Here is a 26241-nt window from a genome sequence, read left to right on the forward strand (position 1 = left end):
AGTGTTTTGATGTGATGTTTTGAATATAATAAACTAGTAATGACCAAAGTTTCATTTCATTCGGACAAAACACTAAGAAACTGGGTCTAATTAGAGTTCGGGCCCGTTTTTTTTGTCACCCTGTATAATCATAATATCACTCTCGCCATCTTGAGATTTACCCTTTATATAAATGTTAAATTCAACTTTATTTTTTGTGGTTGACGTCAGCCGTGCAGGTTGTTCAATGATCCGAAGGATGAAACAATAGTGTTCCTTGATATTAAAAAATAATTATATATATATATATATATATATATATATATATATATATATATATATAACTACTTCATTTACTCACATAAAAATAATATACGAAAGTATCGTTTTATGCGTAAACGTTAAGTATTTACTTCAAGAGTCCTCAATACGTAGGTAGAGCTAGTTAGTAATTTTTAAACTATATATGGCGATTAAGCTACACTGAATATTCGGCGTTTCATCCACTCTAGGATTCCTCAGGCTGAGGAATCCTAGAGTGGATGAAACGCCGAATATTCAGTGTAGCTTAATCGCCATATATATTTTATAAATTAATATATATATATATATATATATATATATATATATATATATATATATATATGTTTGCTTATAGTGTATTGCTCTCAAATAAGAAAATTAACAATTCAACTATTAAAAAATAAAAGTTGATTTGTATTTTAGTCATTAGTATTTCATAATCACGCTGAAACACCGATGCTCGTTAGATCACCGAAGTTAAGCAACATGGAGCCTGGTCAGTACGGTATAGGTAATTATTTGAGAATAACAGGCGTTGTATGGAGGACGATGTCGATACAGCTAGCAGCTCCTGCATCCCACCTGACTTCCAACTGTCTCGACCCTGTCCTACTGGTGAGTGAGGCTGGCTCTACGCAAACCAGCACAACTATAAACAAACTGCCAGTAAGGTGCAAAACCTTTATCCTAAGGGTTGTTAGATCATCTCCGTCGTTCCGACTGACGAACCGCTTTTAGTATTTCGGGAAATACTTTATTTGGTGAATGTTTTATTTCATTTTTAAGATGCAGATTCTGCTAACCATCGTGGATTTTGCTAACAATCATATATTCTGCTAACAATCATGGATTTCGAAGAATGGAGACAACTTACTTGCAATATTGGTGTAAATAAGACGCTGATACCATTTAAAATCCCCACGAGTAAAGCTGTGACTCGTTGCTCCCTGTAATAAAAACAGAAAATGTTAATCGTTTAAAAAGAATTTTTTTTACAGTAGCAGACCTATCTAACATTGGTGCGAAAGGAAAGAGAAACTTTAGGTGTATTCATAGCACCAGCCTTCAATTTCATGTGGCCATTCTTTTTCCTATTGTTTTCTGAAGTATTAGGTTGTCTTTGATGTTTATAGATATCCGATGCAAACACAGACCCGACAATATTATTATACAAATGTAGTCAATATATATATATATATATATATATATATATATATATATATATATATATATATATATATATATATACACAACATATATACACTCATTATCTCTCTCTCTCTCTCTATATATATATATATACATATATACACACAACATATACACACATTATCTATATATATATACACATTATCTATCTATCTATCTATCTATCTATATATATATATATATATATATAGATAGATAGATAGATAGTAAGGCAATAGCCTGAAAAATCCCCACATGGATAACACGCCGCAAATTGTGTATTCAAATAAAAATATCAGTAACACAAAGTTCATGTAGATAGCTCGATAGTGTAATAGTAGAGCTATGAATAAGTAAATAATTTTTAAAGCATACTATAATAAAGACAATAAAACATAAGTATAGTCAATTGTGTGCCACGTTTGAAGCAGAATAAGATAAGTTGGAAGAATAAATATACAGAAAATGTACCATAACGACATACAATACAATATATGGCATAGTGAGCCGCGAGAAATGAAAGAATACAGCGATAATGAAATAACTATACTTTGTTACGACTGAAATCATGTAATGAATCTATAAATAACCAACACACTAAATGAATAAAACAAAATGGAATACAATGATTACGCAATGAATACCAGTGGGGCCGAAGCAATTGTACGCTGCTATCTATCTATCTATCTATCTATCTATCTATCTATCTATCTATCTATTATTATTATTATTATTATTATTATTATTATTATTATTATTATTATTATTTGCCAATATACCATTAGAGAATGTTTTGAAGAATCGATGCCAAAAAAAGAAAAAAAAACAAACATATACAACTGTGGAAGTTTAAAAATTGCAATAATTATTTTTGCAATTTGTCGTTTACGTGAGATTCCCTGCAGTATGGTGGTACAAACAGTTATTATCTCCTTTTTTCGAAATTACTTCGAATCCTTTACGCTATAAATTCCATTTTGAATTATAATTTAATTTAATGAATCAAAGAAAACTAGTATTTGCCTGCTTGGTTACATTAAAATTTAATAATCCATGGAAATGATTAGATAAATATTTAGACACGTCCACGCTTCCATATTTTAAAAGGATTTCGAGTTAAAATAGCGCCCGTCGAGTATAATATCGACTCGTCATAAAAAAAATGGAATTATTTTTAAATCATTTGACATTCAGGTAGTAATATTCTAATATTTCTCGCATATTCTTATAGAAAATCATCCTAAATCTCATTTAGACATAAAAAAAATTAGTGTAACTGATTCAAAAACATTAAAAAATATTTAAAATTGAGATTAATGTTTACGTCTTTTAGCAAAAAATTGGTACTTGACTGATTTTAGAAAATTTTAAAATTTAAACTGTTATTAAAAATTATAGAAAAGGTATTATATTATTCCGCTTTTAAGATGATGAAATTCAGGATTTTATCTTTCTGGAAAAAATCAAAATTTTGTTAAGAAATATTGGATTCTAATAGATTTTAATTACTTAAAAAATATCAATTTGATTTTTCTCAGTGTTTTAGCCATGTCTGTGTCTATAACTACTAACAAGCATGAAGTGTAAAATGCCAAAGCACAAAATCGATTAATTGATTACATAATTATTTCAAAAGATTTAATGAACACATTTTAGTTTAAAATCTTATATAAAATAATTATTTGGGAAAATGAATCAAAATGCTCTTTTTAGTTAAATATATTTGAAAGTAATTATACGATGCAAATTGAAATATTTCGTAATAGTTCAATCGATTTTATTGCAAAATCAGTTGCAACTTTGTTATTACTTTTAAATATTTAGAGACTCGCAAAGAAAATAAAACTTTGACACGAACTTTTAAGGTGAAAGAAAAAGTTATTTCGTTCGATTTCAGATACAAGTCGTCAGCACGTTATTACAACACCACACACCATGTTATCGCTTTCTTTCACTTTCCAGATAGCAGTCTTTTGTTTTTAGCTAAAATCAGTTGTTGTGTTGCAGTAATTATTTCCCGGACCCACAGGTTGGCTGGCCGGCTCACTTTAGAAGGATTAGGAGGAGGAGGAGGAGGAGAAGGAGGAGAAGGAGGAGATTTATGTGCTTGTTAAGCATACCTCCCAAATTCGCTATGCGTCTTTTTCCTTTTTCTTCGTCTCTTTCTACTGTTCTTTCAATTTTAATGTATATATATGCATTTCATTCCGTGACGTCACGCTCAAACTATGGCTTAAATGCTGACACGCCATTAACTCGGCACATGAGTCGTCAATATACGTACGTGTCCTGGCTTGATCGTTACTATGACGGAACCAATGACTATGTTGCACAATTTATTTTAAGTAAACTCCTCCCTTCGTTGTATTATTATTATTATTATTATTATTATTATTATTATTATTGGCTCACAAGGAGCTTTCACAAAGATCATCGAAGATCTCTCCTTGAAAAAAACCTGTGCTGTTCCTTGGAAACTGAGTGACAACGAGTCTCCCCAGATTCCCAATATTCTCCACCTCTTTCGATACCATTTGCAAATAATTTGCATTCTCTCAACCGCCGCTTACAATTGATTTCTCGCTTGCAGCGGCCATTGGTCTCTATTGGAATTTGAGTGGCAATACGCTTCTTCAAGGTCCCAGTTCTTGGTACTTGTCCAGATGAGGTCTGGTCAGTGCTTTCTCCCTGGTCTTTCCACCCTCATTGACCCTTCTCGGCTATTTGGTATCACTCTTTTTGGAGGGGCAATGATGGGACAATGGGAGGTGATGAGGAAGGGGTAGCTTTAATATTCTTGGTTTCACGTCACATGTTTTGCTTTTGCAGCAGTTTGTCTGATCCGCTCCTGTGACTCGTGTGCATTAGTTTCCACATTCAAGGAGTTTCCTTAATATTTCAGCCGTTGATTTTCTTCATCATCTACATCCCTTTCAGCTCTCTGGTTAGCTCAATGCATTTGCTCCGTTTTTCCTTTTCTTGATATTCACACTGTGGTCAGCTTAAACAGCGAAGTCTACGATTCGACAGGACTTTTCTTTCTTGTTAATTATTACGACATCCGATCTTCTTGCTTGGATTGGTTTATCTGTTTGCATGTCCATGTCCATAGAATTTGGTGATTTTCGTTTCCAAGTACTTTTGTCGGTTTATGCTTGTGCCATTTGTCTGTGCGTTCGAGATGCAGCTGTTTGCATGATTCCCAGTTTATTGCCCCCCCCCCCCCGGTCGGGTCTGTTGTTGTTCAATCCCGAGCAGTAGTAAATAAACTGAACCTTTTTTTTTAGATGAACATGCAAATGAGGTGTATAATATAAAAGTTTATATATATATATACACACACATATATACAGATGTTTTTCCACATTGTAGGGATCATATAAACAGGGCAGAAAAACAATAAAACAATGATTGCAGCAAATTATTACGGTGTCAATTGAGTGCAATAAAAGTATGTCGTAGGCATTGGTTGATCCTTATTCAATCAACGTTGAGTCTCATTTCTCGCATATATATATATATATATATATATATATATATATATATATATATATATATATATATATATACTAGCATTTAAACTAGGCGTTGCCCGGGTGTTTGAAAGTCCATGTTGAGCAAAAAAAAAAAGAGCAGTCAATTAAAACTTAACCCCTATTAGCTCTAGTCCATCATCGCTCTAGTCCATCATCTTACAGATGCTAAACTTCTGACTGACAAACAATATGGATTTAGGCAAGCCCGTTCCACAGCAGGCATCCTAACTATAATCTCAGAACGTATATACCATTCACTGGACAAAGCGGGGAGGGTAGAGCAGTAGCTCTAGATATATCTAAGGCTTTTGACAGGGTATGGCAATAGGGTCTTTTCAACAAAATCAGATCATACGGTATCATTGGAAGAGTACATAATATAATTAGATCCTTCTTAGATAAGAGAAAAATCCAGGGTGTCCTCGACGGTCGAACATCTAAACAATATGATATAAATGCGGGAGTGCCTCAGGGGTCTATCTTTGAACCTCTGCTATTCTTAATATTCATAAATGACCTCCCTGACAAAATTGTCTGTGAGATGGGTATGTATGCTGACGACACCACGCTCTATAACAGACACGACAGGAAAACAAATGAACACATATCTAAAGAAATGGCAGAAACACTAGAGGATGACCTCCGATCAGTAGTGGAAGGGACAAAAATGGATGGTCACCTTCAATGCTGCCAAGACAAAAGTTGTTTCCTTCAATAATTACAAGAAACCTTCCCCACCGCCAATAGCTATGGCCAATGACTTGTTATCTGAAAGTACATCTCTTAAACTGCTTGGCTTAACGTTCACAGAAAATATGAGTTGGAACAATTACATTGAGAACATTGCCAGAGCCGCTGCGCAGAAGGTGGGTTCTCTCTACCGTGCTAGAAAGCTACTAACTCCTGAAAGTATCCTATACCTCTGTAAGGCTACCATTCGCCCATGTATGAAGTATTGTTGTCATATTTGGGTTGGTGCATCTGCCACTAGTCTCTCACTCCTAGACAAGGTTGAAAAGAGAGTCGCTAATCTGATAGGTCCTGAACTGTCAGCTAAACTTCAACCTCTGTCCCATCGACGAAATGTTGCATCCCTCTGCCTGTTCTACAAGTACTTTAACGGAGAATGCTCTGACGAACTGCAAGCACTTGTGCCCCCACCACGTAAATACCCCCGACAAACCCGACAAGCAGCTAAATCCCACCCCTTCACAGTAGAGATCCCTAGATGTAAGAGAGCCTTCTACTCCAGTAGTTTCTTCCCCAGAACAGCTAGACTTTGAAATTCCCTTCTGGGGCCCTGCTTCCCCGACTGCACTGGCATGCAGAAGTTCAAGTGCAACGTGAACCAACATCTTGCTACCCAACTTCCGACGCAGTACCCCTGATGCTTATGTCCCGGTAGTAGCCCCTACAACAAAGTGGCAATGTGCCTTGTTTGGGGTGAAAATGTAATAAAAAAAAAATTATGACCCCTTAACATTTATTGTTTTGGGCTCAAATCAAGTTATTAAGTTAGATCTATGTCCAAGGAACCTATGTCTAAAATTTCAAGTGTTTAGACCCAAAATTGTCGGAGGAGTTTTGTAGAGTTCTCAAAGGTCAAATCGTTGAACTTTGACCCCTTAACAGCCAAATGTTGGGTCTAAACACTTGAAATTTTAAATGTAGGTTACTTGGACATTGATTAAACTTTTTAATTTGATTTGAGTCCAAAAAATAAATGTTAAAGGGTTAAAATTGGGGTCAAAGTTAAAGAAAAATTGACCTCGGCTGTCTCTACCAAATTACTCAGCCAATTTTGGTCCAACCATTTGAAATACGTAATTACATAAAGTGTAATCAGAGATAGGGCAAGCTTTTTAATCGGGTTGGTTCGAAAATTTGAGCTTCCAGGAGTGAAAGTTCAAAAGATTTTACCTTTGACCTTTGCAGTATCTAGCAAACTACTCAGCCAATTTTGGGTCTAAACATTTAAAATTTATACATAATGGATAATCAGACATGCGGCAAGCATTTTAATCAGTTTTAGGGCAAAAATTTGGCTGCTGAGAGGTCAAAGTTGAAAGAGTTGACCCTTGCAGATTCTAACAAATTCCTCCGTCAATTTTGGGTGTAAAGACTTGAAATTTAATATGTAGGTAACTTGAACATTGGTAAAACTTTGTATTTTGATTTGAAACCAAAATAATAAATGTCAATAAATGTTGGAGGCCAAGTTATAAAAAATTGACCTCTGCGGTCTCTACGAAATTACTTAGACAAATTTTGGTCTAAACATTTGAAATCTTACATAAAGTGTATTCACACATAGGGCATGTACATAGGGCCCGAAGAAAGCCGGGCTGAACTGCTGATATATATATATATATATATATATATATATATATATATATATATATATATAGTAATTTATAAAATATATATGGCGATTAAGCTACTCTGAATATTCCGCGTTTCATCCACTCTATGACTCTTCAGGCTTATGCGCGAATTTTGTGGTTGTCTGTCGTTTTTATATACGCACCTTCTATTGAGATTTTAGTTAGCCAATCAGCTTTATAGTATCCACTGCCTCCTTCCTATCAGCCAATGAATATGCACTTAAAAGACAAAGGCCCTTTTGACCTCTAGTGGATCTGATTCTTTGTGTGTGTTCTATTTAGCCTGGATATTTGGTGTCTTGACCTGTTTTAAATTTAGGTTAGTTTTCTTTTATGTTAGTTTATATATACATATATGCACATATATATATGTTAGTCTTGACCTATATATATATATGTTATGTATACATATATACATAACACACACATATATACATATATATACATATATATGTATATATATGTATGTATATATATGCATATAATGTATGTATATATATAGATACATATATGTATATATACGTATGTATATACATATACTTATATATGTATATATTTTTATATATGTATATATACATATACATATTTTACACATGTATATATACATATATATATACACACGTATATATGTATACAGTATATATATACATACATGTATATATATACATACATATATACATATATGTATCTATCTATCTATATATATGCTTGTGTGTGTGTGTGCACATATATATGTATATACACACATAGATATTAGATTAATTGACGTACTAGTAAAATACTTTTCCAACTGAGAAATAACTTTTTTCTTAAGATGGTTTAAAAGGATTTAAACTTCCAAAACTATACCCACACATACATATATAGTTTGTGAGGGTGTACTTGCGTGAAGGATAGAACACTTTGGTGGGGAATCTTGAGTGAGACAACCCAATATAATAGAGATCAAGAATAAAGTCGCCTCTGCCTTTACACGTAATCAACAAAGGTGTGTCACGTGCAGCACCGCACATCAATGGGGGCGAAAGTAGTACCATTGCGATTTCTTTTGCATGTTCTGGTCTAAGTCTTCCACGACTTCGCATGCAACGGCTGTGTCTTCTTGGTATAGCTATGACTATGTAGGACGACTTTATGCAAACCAAATAATCCTAAGCCGCAACATTCATAAGCTCTACGCTGAAATCCTGCTCGCATAACAAACAACAAAAAAGTATTATCAGAAACTAAATTGAAGTATTAATATTCTTTGTAAATTTACAAAATTTTCTGTCCTTATGTTTTTTTTTATTAAATAAAAACTGTAGGTTAGTTAGGAAGCAAGTAAAAACGTATAACGTTATTTTGGCGGCATCGATACGCTTGTAAAGAAAGAATTACCTGACACCGCTGAATGAAATTGGTTCTCCGGGGGCGACACACTCGGATTCCTTCCTCAACGCCATACTGTGAACAATGGCTGACACTGTAGCAGCCACATACCAAGGCAGACCCACAACCGAACATACAGCAATCAGAATTGCCACAACGGCCAAGTCCAGATGATAACCACCTCCTTTCTGCCATAAATAAATAAAATGAACATATAAATGAAAACTAGCAGTATAATTGATCGACGCTGGGTAATCTTCTCTATGTCTTATATTCTCTTCCTCTCTTCATTAAAACAAAAAACAAGTAGTCATTTATTCGAAAAAATATTAAACGGTAATAATATTATGTAAGCCCAAACTACCGCAATTTATATAGGCCATCCATAAGAAACGCTATCGACAAAAAGTAAACTCCATTGCTAAAATACAAAAGCATTCCCCCTTTTCGTATTCCAAATGACAGCACCATTATCCTAACATTAGTATATGACCTTCAAGGGGTTTACATCCTTATGATACTAAGTAAATCCGAATACTGTAGATTTAGAACGTATTACATCATATATATATATATATATATATATATATATATATATATATATATATATATATATATATATAAAGCTGAACGTCTGTGTGTGGTGTGTGTATGTTTGGTCACGAATAGGCTCCTATATGGTTGACTATTTTAAAAAACTGATTACATATAATGATAGAAGATGTATTGAAGATCAGGAATGGGTATGTTTGATCTGGCAGAACGGTGGTTAATAAAAATTGTGGGGTCTGCGTTCGCGCCTGGTCCACAAAGTATGGAAAAACAAATGAAAAAAAAAACGTTTACAAGTGTTTTTGATATAGATGTACATAAGAATACTTTGATAAGTATGTTTCAACTTAAATAGGGATGGTATAAAATTGTGGGGTCTGCGTTCGCGCCTGTAATCCATCGAAATATGGCACAAACTTTAACAAAGACTTTTCATATCTATTTGCGTAAGTATACTTTGATAATTATGTTTCAGTTTGAAGAAATATGGTATAATAAAATTATTGGGTGTTCGTTCGCGTCTGACCTCCATAGAATGTAAATATGTCACAAAGTTTAACAAGGTTTTTTTTAAAAGGGATGAGGGTCCACAATAACACCTTAACTTTAATCTTAATTGACGTTAGCTTTTATTTATTTTTTTGAGTTGAATCATATTGCATCGAATAAATTCACCTCATAAATTCCCTTTCTTATTAAAGTGAAAGCCCCCCCCCCAAAGTCGGAACTTTAGACAATTCTCGACACAAATTTTGCATAACTCCGTTTTTTTCCTTCTCCACGTACACGTGGCACTCTTTCGAAAATAGATAAATAATAAAAAATAAGAACGTTACTTGTTATCGTGTCAAAAGAAGGAAAAACTCCTGCTCACGTGATTACGTGTCTTTTTTAAAAACATTTACATAACCTTTTTATTTTTATTTATATATCTGCTTAAGGTTTTTTTGTCAGTGTACTAGAAGGAATTCAGTTGATTACTACCCTTTTTGCGTGTTCTTTACATTACAATAGTACAACCCTGAATCTGACGGCGCAATACTACACCGTTCAATACTGTAAAACTGAAACGAAGCTGTTCTGCTTGAAAAGGGTCAGTGTGAAGCTGACTACGTGGGCCATACTATTCAATGTTTGGAGGTTAGAATTTCCCAACATGTCCATGGCTAACATCCGGGCGTTTACCAACTCATAGGTCGGCCATTGGTGAACATTTATTACAGTGCCAAATTTGAACTGAAGGATAACGGATGAAACTTTCTCGGTTTTACACAGAGCGCGCTCGAGAATTCACTTAAAAATTTTCGAGGCTGTATACATTAATTTGCGCCAACCATCTCTGTGTAAGCAAAGAGAGTATACCCATAATTTAGAACTTATGGGTATTTGCTGAGATTGTTTCTGTGTCTTTTTTCTTCTATTCCCTATGCTATTTTTTTACCCTCGCAACAGCCCGACAGTCCGCTAGTGATCGCTACCTCCTTGCTTGCTTGTACTTTCCTTTTTCCATTCAGCCCTTATCTATCTTAAATGCTGTCAAATCAGAAATTTGAAATTCTCTGGCCTTTCTTCTTCTTCTTCTTCTTCTTCTTCTTCTTCTTCTTCTTCTTCTAATATCATTTTTCCAAATCATAATAACCACTTCCGTTAAAGTCTGACGAAGTTGCTGGATCATCGGTAACCGAAACATGTGTAGCTAAGCAGATCAAACGGTAATAAAATAAAAAATATATATTTACTTTACAATAGTATTGCGCACTTTCTTCAGATTTATACTAATTAGCATTTTTGATATATATATATATATATATATATATATATATATATATATATATATATATATATATAATGGACCTGAGATAATCTCGTCAGCAGCAGACAAAGCCAAACTCCTTGCCAAGAACTTTGCAACTAATTCTACCCTTTGCGACCAAGGCCGCCAATCCCCAATATTTTCTCCTGTATCAGAAAACATGCTATGTGATATACATATATCTGTACGTGATGTTGCAAAGCTAATCAAAAACCTTGATTCCAGTAAAGCAACTGGCCCTGACGGTATTCCAACAATTATAGTACTCAAAGAACTTCAACCAGAACTAGCGCCCATACTTACAAAACTGTTTAATCGTTGTCTTAATGAGAATTGCTTCCCATCACCCTGGAAAATCTCATCAGTATGCCCTGTATTTAAGAATTCAGGTGATCGTTCATCCCCTCTCAGTACAGGCCAATAAGTCTCCTATGCGTCATGAGTAAGTTGCTGGAATCTATATTAAATACAGAAGTAATCAACCATCACAGCAAAAATAACCTCCTTAGTGACACACAATATGGTTTCCGTTCTGCTAGATCTACAGCAGATGTGCTTACAGTTATATCTCATAGGATTATCGAATCTCTCGACGGAGGCAACCTTTCTAGGGCAATTGCTCTTGACATATCTAAGGCCTTTGATAGAGTATTAATGCTGGAGTCCCTCAGGGGGCCATCCTGGGCCCAACTCTTTTACTGATCTACATTAATGATCTTCCAAATCACATCCTTACATCATTTATAGACATTTATGCTGATGAAACTACCATTTATGGTAGCACATCTAAGACAGTAAATGACCAAGTTCTCTCTGATTCTCTCTCCTCTGATCTTGAGCAAGTGGTACAATGGGGAAAGGAGTGGCTGGTTACTTTTAATGCATCTAAAATCAAACTTCTCTCTTTACGTCATCAACGTTCTGATCCCCATCTGGCATCAATTGAAATGAGTGGCTCTCGCCTCGAGGAGGCCTCAAGTTTTGACAAGCTTCTGGGCTTGACCTTTACTCCTGATCTTAAATGGAACTCGTACATCAAATCTGTTGCCAAGGCCGCTGGAAAAATGGTGGGATCCTTCTATCGATCCAGTAGATATCTCACTGCTGATGCAATTCTCTATCTATATAAGAGCCAGGTACGTCCAAGGATGGAATACTGTTGCCACATCTGGGCAGAAACTGCTAGAAAGGACTTGTTCTGTCTTGATAGAGTTCAAAATAGACTTCGTAGCCTCGTAGACGATGTCTTTTTCTCTTCACTGCAACCTCTATCTCACAGAAGAGATGTTTCGAGTTTGTCTCTGTTGTATCGTTATTTTCATGGACAGTGTTCGACTGAGCTTCAATCTATGGTCCCCTCTCGCTAAACTTTCACAAGAAACACTCGTCTAGCTGAAAACACTATTAATAATTCCCCTACTCTTTATCTGTGCCTAAACCTGAACGTAGATTCTATGAACAAAGCTTCTTTCTTAGAACTGCACGTCTGTGGAATCGTCTTCCCTTTTCCTGCTTTCCAACTGACTACAGTATGATTGTCTTCAAGTCTAACGTAAACAAGTTCTTGATGAGCCGTTCCACTTGTTTAACAAATTAACAAATTTACCGAATTTCCATTTACTAAGGATTACTATATTGTCCAATTTCTACTGTACACTCTTTAATCCTCGAGTGGTCTTTTGGTTTTGATAAATGGTAATGCCTATGTAAATATATATGTATATATAGCATGTATCATATATATATATATGATATATATACATACATATATATATATGATATATATATACATATATATATATGATATATATATATACACACACACATATATATATATATATATATATATATATATATATATATATATATATATATATATATATATATATATATATATATATATGGAGATTTGTCGTTCAATTATGCATAATTACAACAAAATTTATTCTCGTACAAAAGAGTACAGATAATTATTATTTTTTAGAAAAAGACGTTAATAATTTTCTGTACTCATTTGGCAAACAATAAATTATTGTAATTATACATAATTTAACTGGAAATGTTCAATTATTGCTCTATCTCGCATATTGAGCTTTCTTTAGATGCCTGGGATCGTCTTATAAACATTGGTACTAATATTTAATTGGACTTTATATTTTACGGGATAATACAACCTGTATTCTTACTACACTGAACTTTTCCTACACTTATTTTTAATTCCAATATTTCATTCATCTCACCAATAATTTTCTAAAAGTAACTTCGGCATATGTACCGATCTGTTTTATTCATGAGAAAGCAGCCGATGACAATATGACAGCAAATTCGCCAAAAAAAAAAAAAAAAAAAAGAAAATTTCCAAAGAGAAAAACGGATAGCAATGTTACTAGTAGCGATTACTAAAATTCGTGGAAATAGATTCGCACGTATACATGTATTCTAGCTCATTATGTTGGCTGAACCCCCCCCCAGCTTACTACCTTATAATATATGATTGCCTGTGTCCGAAAATAACACATATCGGCCAAATCAACATATTCTGGGTTTGATGAGTACAATTTAAGATGGCGTATTCACCCATTCCACACATGAACTAGCTACCACCTTTTTAGATCGAAGGCATTGCTTGTTTATTCTTTGGTTTAAAGGTTACATCCGCACGCCTAATACATTGACATAATCAATAACTTGAGTTAGAATTATTTCTAAAACAAGTCTATTAGAACAAAAAAGAGAACTTACTTTAACACATCACCACCACCACCACTAACAACATTATCACTACCACCATCACCACTAACACCACCACGACCACAAATACCACCAACAACGTATTTGGAGAAATGTCGACAAAGCAACTATACGTGCGTGGTAAAATGGAGCCAGCCGAGTATACAACACTTACGTACATTTATAGATTCTTTTTTTCAAAACAGGTTAATATTTATTACACATTTTTAGTAATCAATGAACCTGTTCTAAAAACAAAAGTCTGCTAAAAAATAAACTTTTAAATGATAGTTGATCGGCCTAGTGCTTCGTTAGGATGACAAAATGCGTATTATAAGTCAGCAGCAACAATAAAAAAAATAAAATAAAAAGGAAACGTAATTGTCGTACCTTCAATTTGTTTTCCTTCCTGTTCACAATTACAGCCGTAATTTGCTGGTCCATAAAAATGAGCAGCGCTGAGAGAAGTGCAGGAACGCAGCCGACAACCGGTAGCCATTTTGGATTTTTTTCTGAAAATGGGTTAATTATCCAACCGCGGTCTGGTCGGGTCGGCTGTGCATCAGAGAAGAACGAAAAGTGCATATTAAAAACTAAACAAACCACCACCAACACCAACACCATCACCACCACCAACAAGACGAATCAAGAATCAAAACTTATTTATATCTATATTAAATATGATCACTGTGTGTTTTCTAAGTTCATATCGCTATCTGTCTGTCACAATAAAGTAGAAATAATAATTGTCATTTAATAAATGTAAGAGAAGTTAATAAGGAGAACAAACATAACGTTGTCAAAACGAATATAACGTTGTCAAAACGAATGTAACGTTGTCAAAACGAATATAACGTTGTCAAAACGAATATAACGTTGTCAAAACGAATGTACCGTTGTCAAAACGAATGTACCGTTGTCAAAACGAATATAACGTTGTCAAAACGAATGTAACGTTGTCAAAACGAATGTACCGTTGTCAAAACGAATGTACCGTTGTCAAAACGAATGTACCGTTGTCAAAACGAATATAACGTTGTCAAAACGAATATAACGTTGTCAAAACGAATGTAACGTTGTCCGCGGACCAGCGCACGTTGTGTGCGGTTTTATTCGCAAAGAAACAAAGAAATATTAGGAAGAATAGGAAATAATTCCAACTCACTTGTTCTTTGTAGTAACAACATTTATTTCCTCATTCTCTCTCTACCGCTGTGACGTCATTCAAGTCTCGCACGTGATCACGAATGTTATCCGCGTCTCTCACGAGATCTTGAACGCTATCTTGCCTCTTCGTGATCATCCTCTTTCTGTTTTTTTTATAGTACTTTTGTCCCACTAGTGACGTCACTTCGCATGCATTTACATCCGCGCATCCGCGCTATGTTACACGAAGAAAAAAGAGAGATTTGTCCTATGTGTCCATTAGCAGGGAGAGGAAGTCCCAACTTTGCCTGAGCGTAAAATACGCTTAAATATGATATTTTAATTTGTCCAGATTTCCAATATACTATTATTTTCTCTCGACATAAAATGTAACAGAATATCGGCCATTATTGAAACAAACATTTCCATGTTGATTGCCGTATATTACTAGTGATGTGCCATTCTAGGAGGTCCAGCCTCTCAGGATTTGCCGTCTCATCATTTGAGCAGAAGTTAGTAGTTTGCTAATCGTCTGCTAGGAAATGGCAACGGGACTTCCCAGGCAATTGTTCAAGCCAGAGTGCTCCTGCTCTAAGGTACTGACTCTTCAATCCAACTTAACAAAAGAAAGAAAAAAGAAGAGCAAACTACTCCACCAATAACTCCACTACACTTCATAACTATCCCGACACCAAAATTATAATAACATTCGCCTAAACATTGTTTCATGGAAATAAAACCTATTTACTTAAGGGAGGCTTTCATTCTGTTTTAAAGGCCAATGAATAACCCCTGCAAGTGTTACTGCATTTGTAATTATGACGCAAAGGCTGCGCAATCCCAATCCTAAGTCACTATGGAGAGACATGTAAAAATTCCTTCGGTGCACCGCGATGGGTCCCCAACTCGAGGGGGCAATCAATCGATTTAATTGAAAAAAAAATGGAAGACTTCACCGATTTCGATGACAATAATAATATGGGAATGTGAAACATTCATTGATCATCATGCAATTCCGTGAAACGTCGGGTCTCCCTGCTTGTTTCAAATAAAAGATTGATGACAACAACAAGTGTAGAATTTCTGTCTATAAACTCATTTACACAGTTTGTCTCATCATTCCTTATTCTGTAGAAGTTTCTATAAATATTACAAACGCTTGTATCTGCTCGAACTCTAGCATCTTTGTGTTAGACTTGAATATCTCACCAGAATTTCGAGCGAGGGAATAATAATAATAATAATAATAATAATAATAATAATAATAATAATAATAATAATAATAATAATAATTGTGTTATTTTAGTAGGTACTAAATATGTGTATATGTTATATACTGGGTGTTATTAAGATGACGTATATTCTGTATTGTTGTTGTTCGTCTTAGGAGAGTCTTAGTGAGAAATTAGAGTCTTAGGAGTGTTCGTGTTGAATGTTGCATGTTGTGAGATGTTCATATTGTCTTAGGATGGTCATTTAAAGAGAGAGAGACCCGCATGTAATTCAATGAGAGGAGATTTGATACATAGATAGACCGAGAGATTGACATTTATACTTTTGACATTTCTGTGTGAACGGGAGTGTCTCTATAAATATTGATACATATATTTCCTACCTATTTTTGAGATGATGATTTTCACAAAGTTCTTATAATATAAATGGACGATACCTTTTCTGTTGAATAACAACACGAAGACGCAGATAGAAAAACACATGTTGACGTCCTTTATTTCATCTTCGACCGATCGGACATGATTTTATCTCAGGGATTCAAAGTTGTTACATGGTTATTTCTAAAACCCTCTCACTTCTAGAGGGTGCCTTGATTCTAACGGAGAATCGGTCTGAACCTCTCTGCTTCTCTCCGACTCTTCTCCCAGACTGCATCTAAAACTCTACCTATATCGAGAACTCGTCACGTCATCGCATGATTAAACATGTGCTCATAAAGCACGTTGGATGAGATGCGTCACGTTGCCAAACTTGACATGACCCCGAGTTCAGTAACCTATTTTTCAAATAACATGTTTATAATTTCAATTGACGATTAAATTCCTTATTTTAATTTCCATTTTTATAACAGAACAAATTTCATCATTACATTCCTTTTCCAATAACAGATATGTAAGCTAAACAATTGCAATTCCACATTCCTTATTTCAATAACATTCTGTATTTATTTTAACTTATGATTGGAATTTTCAATTCCAAATCTAGCTTCGCAAGTTCGAATCCTTGACTATCTTATTTCATATTTACATTTAAATAATTCCCTATTTCATACTTACATGAAAAGGGGACAGCCCTTATCATGTAATAATAATAATAATAATAATAATAATAATAATAATAATAATAATGATAATAATAATAACAATAATAATAACAAGAACGACAATAATAATAATGACAACAATAATAATAACAATAATACAAATAATAACAACAACAATAATAATAATAATAATAATAATAATAACAATAATGATGATTATGACGACCACGACGACGTCGACGACGATGATGATGATGATGATGATGATGATAATAAGATTATTGTTATTAATAATAATAATCTAAGATTATTACAAATATAATAACATTCGCATCGATTAGTACCACAGAAAATTCTTGTGAAGGATCAAGGAGAATGGAAAGACACTAAGGCATTTCATATTCGTGCATACATTGTCATTTTCCACCCAGATTAAAATGGAGAGTGTCTGATCAATAATTATTGTAATTGGTGATTAATCTGATATTGTTAAATTAAGAAATTCCGACTTAACCCACTTTTAGATAAATTGTTTCCGAATCAAATTTTGATATCGCCCCATCGATTAAAACAACAGAATTTTAAATGCGTAGATTTCAAAAAGGTGACATTCGTTTTATTGGTTTGAAGAATATATATCTGGCAATAATGTTTAAGTTAATAAAGACAGATAATACAAAAAAAAAATTGCTACAAGTTTTAATAAGTAAATAAATAGGAGACAAAGTTGTTTTATTTATTTAAAGAATATTTAGGTAAAAATAATGATTTTTACGGACGAAGAAAGAATCGTTTTTTTATAGCATTTTTCTTGATAAACAATTATTTTTTCAAATGGAATATTATTATCAACAGTAAATTATACCTATTTATGTAGAAAACGCCGTGAAATTTCCGTTAGTTAACTACTATTACATTAAATTTCTACCACCCTATTCCCTATTATTACACATTATAGTATCTGGTACCTTGGTACGACATTCACGCTCGGTTGGTTGAGCCGGTGTTCTCCGAATTAGGAAGTTTTTAGGGAATATTAAATTCACAACGGTCCTCAGTCGCATACAATCCTTGCAATAAAAAAAATTGACGATGATGTTAGATTTTTGTGCTTTTTACAAGAAGGTGTCGCCAAACACACAGAACCGTCTACTATTTCTTATCTTGAGTGTTATTTTCACAGCATTTCGACCGTTGTAGCCTCCGACTTTCTTCAAGTGCATTTTCTTAAACTCAAGAGACTTTTATGCTTAACTCTGAAATCTGCACGGAATTTCGAACAGAACCATTTATTTAATTTATAAAGGTGTCATGTTCTTGTTCTGTCACCAATAACCGGGTAAAAGTTCTAAGTAATTCTTAATTGTATTCTAAGTATCGCCTGTACTGAAGATTGAGCTTCAACCTCCAGAAGAGTGTAACGAAAAATGTGCTTAGTAAAATTGAATTGTAAGTGACAGTTTTATAGAATTTGAAGGTTTAATACTACGTGCAGGTGATAATCAGAATACAATTACAAATTACTTAGCACTTTCACTCGGTTATAGTTGACGGAACGAGAGTGTGGCACACCCGTAGATTAAAATAAATATTTCCGTTCAAAATTCCGTGCTGATCCCCGAGTTCAACAATAAGATTCCCGAGTTAAAAAAACCCCAAAAAACAAAAAAAAACAAAAAAAAACAAAAAACAAAAAACAAACAAACAAAAAAAAAACACCTGAAGAAAGTGGGAGGTTACACCGGTCGAAACGTTGTAAAAATAGAACTCAAGATGAGAACAGTAGTCTGAATAATCCAAATAATACGATTATCAATCCTCATCTAAAAAATTCAGAAACGTAAACGAGATAACGTAAACGAGAATTTTTTTTTTTTTTTATCTAGCCTAGTAGCTGTCCTGAATATGACCTTAAACTATATCCGATGGTGAGACCCCAGCTTGCTGGCTTTGGGGAGTGTGGAGCCACCCTTTAATTGCCATTGCTCCCAGGTCCACCCTGACCTGGAGTGGTAGTACCTGTTAGGGTTCCAACTATGGGTTAAATAGAAACCGACTTAAAAAAAAATACCCTATTAAAAAATCGTTCTTCAAAATCACTAGATTCGGCATTAAATAACCTGAAAAGAGTTGATATGCCGTAAAACAAAAACAGCCAACCAACCATCAAACCTTGTAGTGTTGTTATCATAAACAGTTAAGTAAAAGCAACCACTACATGTACATCTGTTCGTAAATTCGTTTGATACATACCTTGAATTCTGAGGGCACTATCAGCTTCGGTGTGTTAAGACCCATATACATGTCGATGGTTACCATGGAGAGTATTGCGATCAAAACACCAAAATCACTTATTGTGCGACGTACCTGAAAAGAAAAGGAAAAATGATCAGTAATATCTTGAAACAATTCCTGAAGTACTTCATCCGTATATTTAAACCGCCCTCAATTAACCCCCGGGCGTTTGTTTCTAAATTGATACAGGGTGCTTCTTCCCAAATGGCACCTATGGGGTCGTCATTAAAATTTACAAGTCTTTCTGTAGCACAACTACATTTGGTATAAGTATACTATAGCATATTTCTGACTTGTCCATCAAGTCACAGTCACGACTGTGTAACAGTCTTTGTATTTTATCACCGTACAATTACAAACACCTACAGGCACGTCGTTTAAAATTTTCATTAACTCTAATACACAGCTCTCATGCATCGACACTTTCCCATACACGATGCCCCTCTTCAATTCAGAAATAGCATTTAAATTGTTTTGATAACCATTATATTTGCTGCTGTAAGCAATAAGATTGAATGAAAGTTAATTCAATTCGCGGGGCTGTGAATAAACAAAGAAAACACAAAGTGTGCGAATTTCATTTTTGACTTTGTGGTTTTCTTTATTTATTCATAATCCCGTGGACTGAATTAATAACATATATGGGATTTAAGGTTCGAAAAGTGTAACGCATAGTCAATACTACATTCCTGCTAATGAGTCGATCACCTAACCCCAAAGCAGGATGCCCACCCCCAAATGTAATCTATGAAATAAATTTTGTAATCCTTTCTGCAACCCAATCATATTTGATACAGATAATTTTTAGGCTATACTTAACTTGTCCACCAAGTTTCAGGTGTAACTATCCAACAGTTCTTGCTTTATTGCCGTTCAATGATAAGCACACGTGAATACACCGTTCCAAATTGTCAACCAGTCTGTCAAACTCTTCTCTTTGCACTGTCCTGATTTCGACTGTGATTATCTTTTTCTAATCAGGAATAGGAGACTGACATAGATTATTATTATTGAGACAATACCAAAATGATAATTTGGTGAGTTATTTCGTGTGACTGTAAACGCTTCCTACTGATAAGACATCACTAAAGTGCCCCACATCATTGTATAACGATAATACAATGTTAGGAAAATTTGACACACATTACAGTTTATTTCTATAAATATGGTTGGAATGTAAAAAAAATCCAACATTTTCCACGTTTAGATTTTTTTTGGAGGAGGGGAGGGAGTAAGCGAATGTAATCCTTTTAGCTAAAAATAAAGTTGCGAGTTTCAGTTCTTTTCGAAACCAATAGTCTAAAAGTCAAATCTGAAAAAAAATCCTTTCTGATCATAGGTCTCTGCTTAAGACATCCAAGGAAATGCGCACACATGAAAGATCAAAGGCAATAATAATAATAATAATAATAATAATAATAATAATAATAATAATAATAATAATATAACAATAATAAGATTATTTTTAAAAAGGGTAGTATTCGAATCAGCTAGTACCACAGAAAATGCTTGTGAAGGATCAAGGAGAGTGGAAAGATCAAGGATAGAAAACGAATTTCATTGGCGTAGCCTAGAGAGAACAGAAATGTTGGCAAGGAAGGCCAACGGTTATTAGTCATGTAAAATCAGTGGTAAACGGCTATTTCCATAGCGTAAAGTGATTAAACGTGGTTATCGAATGAGGCGGAGAGTACTGAAAATGTTATTGGCAGAGAGTAATCACTGATAATTACTACTAATAATGTAAATTTCAGTCGTGATGACAGCCTTGTACCAGACTTGATTTCAGTCGATGTGATGTAACGAGGAATTAACGATCGTTAAAATATAGACATGTGTCTATCGACAAGTGGGTGATTATGTGGTAAAAAAAGAAGCTACTAACGACTTCAATTTAAAAAAAAAATGTCAAAATCGTCCTATGAAACTGATCACCACGTTAAATGTACATTTGGATTGCTTAGGGATTCAAAGATTTTAGCGAAGCGTGGGGGGCTACTTATGGAACGATAATTCTCAAGAATCTTTAAACACTGGAACGAGAGAGACAAATTTCTAGCTAGTCTATACCAACTACAAGCCCTTGTACTCTCTCGACGTAAACACCCGCGAAAAACCCGACAAGCAGCAAAATCCCACCCCTACACAGTAGAGATCCCCAGATGCCAGAACGCCTTCTACTCTAATAGTTTCTTCCTTCTGAACTGCTAGACTTTGGAATTCCCTACAGGCCCCTGCTTCTCTGACTGTACTGACATGCAGAAGTTCAAGTGTAATGTAAACAGACGTCTTGCTGCTCATCTTCTACATACTATTTCTGAAAATTATGTCCTAGATATTAACCCTCTTCATCAAAGTGCCACTGTGCCTTGTTTGGGGCGAAAATGGCAAAAAAAAAAAGAAAAAAAAAAGCAGTGTAGCAATATTCTGCAAGCATTTTTATAAAGTTTGGAGAGGACAGAACAGTGTCCAGCTCGTCTGAGTATTCCTTTATTACTCTCCGCTTATCTCGGCATTGTTTCCAGTTATCCTGAACCTATATACATATTTGCAACTGAAATTAAAACAGTGCCGACTCCGAGATGGCGTTGTGGATTACGCAACTCTGCTTACAAACACTTCCCGCGCTGTGGGTATTATGACGATATACCCCGGTTGAAAAGTCCCAAAAGGGAATTTATCCCCGAAACGTATCGTAAAATAAAAAAAAAATGATGTACGTGATGGTCCTAGATTATCACGATCAAGTAGAACTGTACCCAGATCTGGACAGTAATTCCGTCGTGGAATGTTCTTATGAAATTCACGATTGACGAAATACCAGGCAATGAATAACGGAACAATACGGTCATATGTATATTATACACATGCCATTTATTATGCGTTAAAAATTAAAAAAAACAAGACAAAATAATCAAAGGAAACAATAATAAAAGAATACATGCAGACAGTAATCAACGGGTCAAAAAGAGATTATATATATATATATATATATATATATATATATATATATATATATATATATATATATATATATATATATATATATATCCTGGCTTGAGGTAGTTGCCTGTCTCTAGCCGTACTGATGAGCTGATACAGCGAAACAGTACTGTATGTGGATATATATATATATATATATATATATATATATATATATATATATATATATATATATATATAAATGATGGGTCGATTCTAAAAAAGACATGCAGACAGACAGACCGTAAATCGAACTTACTAAGGGAGATAATAATTTCCGGTGAATACCGGAAAAATATCCAGTAAATAAAACGTTGTTTAGGAAATCGTTATATTTTTTGCCATTTTTTTTTGCATTTCATACACCAAATATGGATATAAATATCACTAAAACATCTGCTGGGTCATAAGCTTCATTTCGGTAGCTTACTTGACTGGGTGGATTGCTTGTAGGTTGAGATAAACCGCGTCACACACACACACACACACACACACACACACACACACACACACACACACACACACACACACACACACACACACACACACACACACACAGAGGCAGACATTAGGAACATTTATAATAAGATAAAGAAATGTTACACTTAAAAGAAACATTCTTTAGATGGGGAGGGGCTCTGAAATGAAATTATTATTATTATTATTATTATTATTATTATTATTATTAGTAGTAGTAGTAGTAGTAGTAGTATGATTACAGTAAAAACAAATCAATATAATAAATAAACGTTTATAATTTGGAGAAAAAAATATGACTTTTTTTCGTAGAGGTAAAGCAGATAATAATATGCTTTACCTCTACGAAAAAAAGTCATATTTTTTTCTCCAAATTATAAACGTTTATTTATTATATTGATTTGTTTTTACTGTAATCATACTACTACTACTACTACTACTACTACTACTACTACTAATAATAATAATAATGATTTCGTTTATCAACGTCTCTCTGGAAAGGGATGGGATTCATTTCGAAAGTATTTCCCTCAATCCCGGCTCCAAACCAGGAGCTTCAAAGATCAAGGGTTTTCCTAAGGATGTTGGTGATACCTACAATAACAGAGGTCTGAGGGTCACCTAAAACACCGGGGATTTTTAGTTCTTTTCAATTGTCCGTCTAGACGACTTGATAATACTCCTAGTGTACCAACTACGACCGGTATTATTTGTGTTTTAACTCCGTGTATACGCCTTATCTTCAAGGCCAATGGAGCATAATTGCTCCACTTCTCGTTGTCTTTCTCTCTCACATTCCTGTCCCAGGGTACTGAAAAGTCTACAATCTGCCAGTTCTTTTAGTGTTGTTGTTGTTTTTGTTGTTGTTGTTGTTGTTATTGATGATGATGATGATGATGATGATGATGATGATGATGATGATGATGATGGAAAATTTGTAGCTTAACCCGTTCAGCTAAATCATTCATTCAAAAAGAAATCGTCTGATTACGTGGGGGAAAGGAAAAACAATTAAATTAAAATTTCGTATAAAATTTAGCATAAAATAATCATCATTTTCAGTCTATTCTAAGTTTTAATAGAAATTCGCTACATTTTGTATCATTAATCAATCCTATCTAATCCAATAGCTCAAAAATCGAAAATTAAACAAAATACCGAAGAACATTGTATTTTCGCACAATTGTTCAATTTTCGATTTTTGAGCGATTATCAGGAACCCTTATTAAGGGCTTATGGGCAACCAAAATTTTGTTCTAAGTTAACTGATTCGAAACTAGGTTTATTTTGAAATAAACAAACGCTTTAATATAAGTTAAATCAACAACAATAAAACTTATTCAGATAGGTAAAAGAATGAATCATCTTGCATTTTGTAACATTTATTGCTTATTTGTTTTTTCATATCTATTTTCTTCTATTAATTACAATAACAAATATGCGGACCCCATTCTTCTATTTTCAGTGGGAGTATTTTTTTTATTTTACAAATGTGAACATAATTTCTTTTTTAATTTAACAAATTTCTAAATGTTTTTCTACTTATGCATTCCATCTAAAATTTTGTAGAAACTCACTGTGAGATTTACAATTCTATTTTTCACTTTTGGCTGAAGCAAAAAAAAAAAAAAAATAGAATAAAGCATCAATTATCTCAAAAGAAAATAACCACTTCTACAGGATCAACCTTGCGCCAGCGAAATTGAGAAAATGTTGGGAGCATTTTAAATCTTTTAATAATCAACTCTGAACTACCTGAGAGTTGATATATAGACCTTTAGCAAATAAGTGGGAAAAGAAATTTGAACATTTCAAACAATTTACTAATGGTATAGATTAAGTTAACACTAGAATATTTACTTTGTTTACTGTAATTTAGCAATAAGAATAGACTTATAAATCAATGCCCAATTTGGAGATTCAATTTATAACATGCGGCCTTTAGTTCTTAGTCTTAAGTTGGAAATATACCATCTTCTAATGAGAACATCGTATTTGTTTCAAGAAAAAAATCGTTTTTTTTTAAATCGGAAATTGAACCCCAACTTTTCCAATTCTGATACCGATTTCAATACCCCAAAAGTTCCGATTTTTTTGCGATTTCTGATTTCTTCCGATTCTGATTAATTATTGCAATACTTATATATATATATATATATATATATATATATATATATATATATATATATATATATATTAGGTTGACGGGAAAGTTCTTGTGAAACTACTTGCCTGATGATTACAATTTGGTCGTCTTCTAATCCAATTAACAAATTCTTGAAATTAACAGCTTTCTAAGCAATCGAACGCAGTACATGGCATAAATAAATCTTAGTACTTCCATAATATTCTTCATCTTTTGTCTGGCTATGATTTTCACCTGAGTAACCCTCATTCCCGAGTGAATTATAGCCTTAATAAGTGGTGACCCAAACATTAAGAAACAACACATTATTTTTTTTAATATAAATTATTAATTTTTGCATATGCACGTCTGTCCATTTGCGTGTGCTGAAAAGTGTGTAAGGCTGGCGTGCCAATATATCTTAACTTAGTTAACAAATAAATAAAAATGGTGGTACTTACAATTTGAGGGAAGAAACCGCTAGTCCGAAACCTCTCCATTGCTCTTGCGACAATAAACGTACCCAAAAACAATAACAGGGACAACAATAAAACATCCGGTACGTATGGCCCTTCTTCAACGCAATGACCGCAGTCGTTGAAGGTCTCCGTTTCCAAAGAGCTATTCACTGATGTAGCGTTGATTCCAAGGGTTGACTTTTCTCCCAATGATACCGGCCCATTTATTGAAAAGAGTCGAGAGGCCAACATCGAGGTCTCACTTGTGTCGACAACGGCACCGTCGCCGCTGATGTGACTGCGCGTTTGGTTAACCTCCTCTCTTTCCGGGAGGCGTAGGTCGTTCTGATTCCGGATAGCCGGCGCACATACAAAGGCCATTTCCCCATGTCGATTGATCGGATGTTCGAGACTGATTTCGTACATGTTCAAGTGGGCCTCGTATATGAAGATGAGAGCGATTAAACAGGCGAAGGTTTCCTCTGTAAACCTCGTCACGTAACGAATTAAGAGACTAAGATCAAAAGCCACAATAATCATCAAGATGAGGAAAGTCCACAGACCAATCCACACTCGAATCGGCATAAAATCCCAGCCGTAATCTCTGAAAGTAAAGGAAAAAAAATT

General features: G+C 34.2%; 1 protein-coding gene across 1 annotated transcript in view; it reads right to left on the minus strand.

The window, feature by feature from the left end:
* Positions 1-26241, minus strand: part of LOC145303594 (sodium-driven chloride bicarbonate exchanger-like) — a 198012-nt gene that overhangs the window by 54344 nt on the left and 117427 nt on the right. The window contains exons 11-15 of the mRNA XM_080145149.1: positions 25618-26218; positions 19531-19644; positions 14247-14411; positions 8771-8949; positions 1157-1229 (exon numbers count right to left, since the gene is read on the minus strand). Of these exons, the coding sequence (XP_080001275.1) occupies positions 1157-1229; positions 8771-8949; positions 14247-14411; positions 19531-19644; positions 25618-26218 (1132 nt within the window). The remainder of the gene's footprint in view (positions 1-1156; positions 1230-8770; positions 8950-14246; positions 14412-19530; positions 19645-25617; positions 26219-26241) is intronic.

This window comes from Euprymna scolopes, chromosome 19, assembly GCF_053919585.1.
Source record: "Euprymna scolopes isolate OS-2025 chromosome 19, ASM5391958v1, whole genome shotgun sequence".
NCBI classification, from domain to species: Eukaryota; Metazoa; Mollusca; class Cephalopoda; order Sepiida; family Sepiolidae; genus Euprymna; species Euprymna scolopes.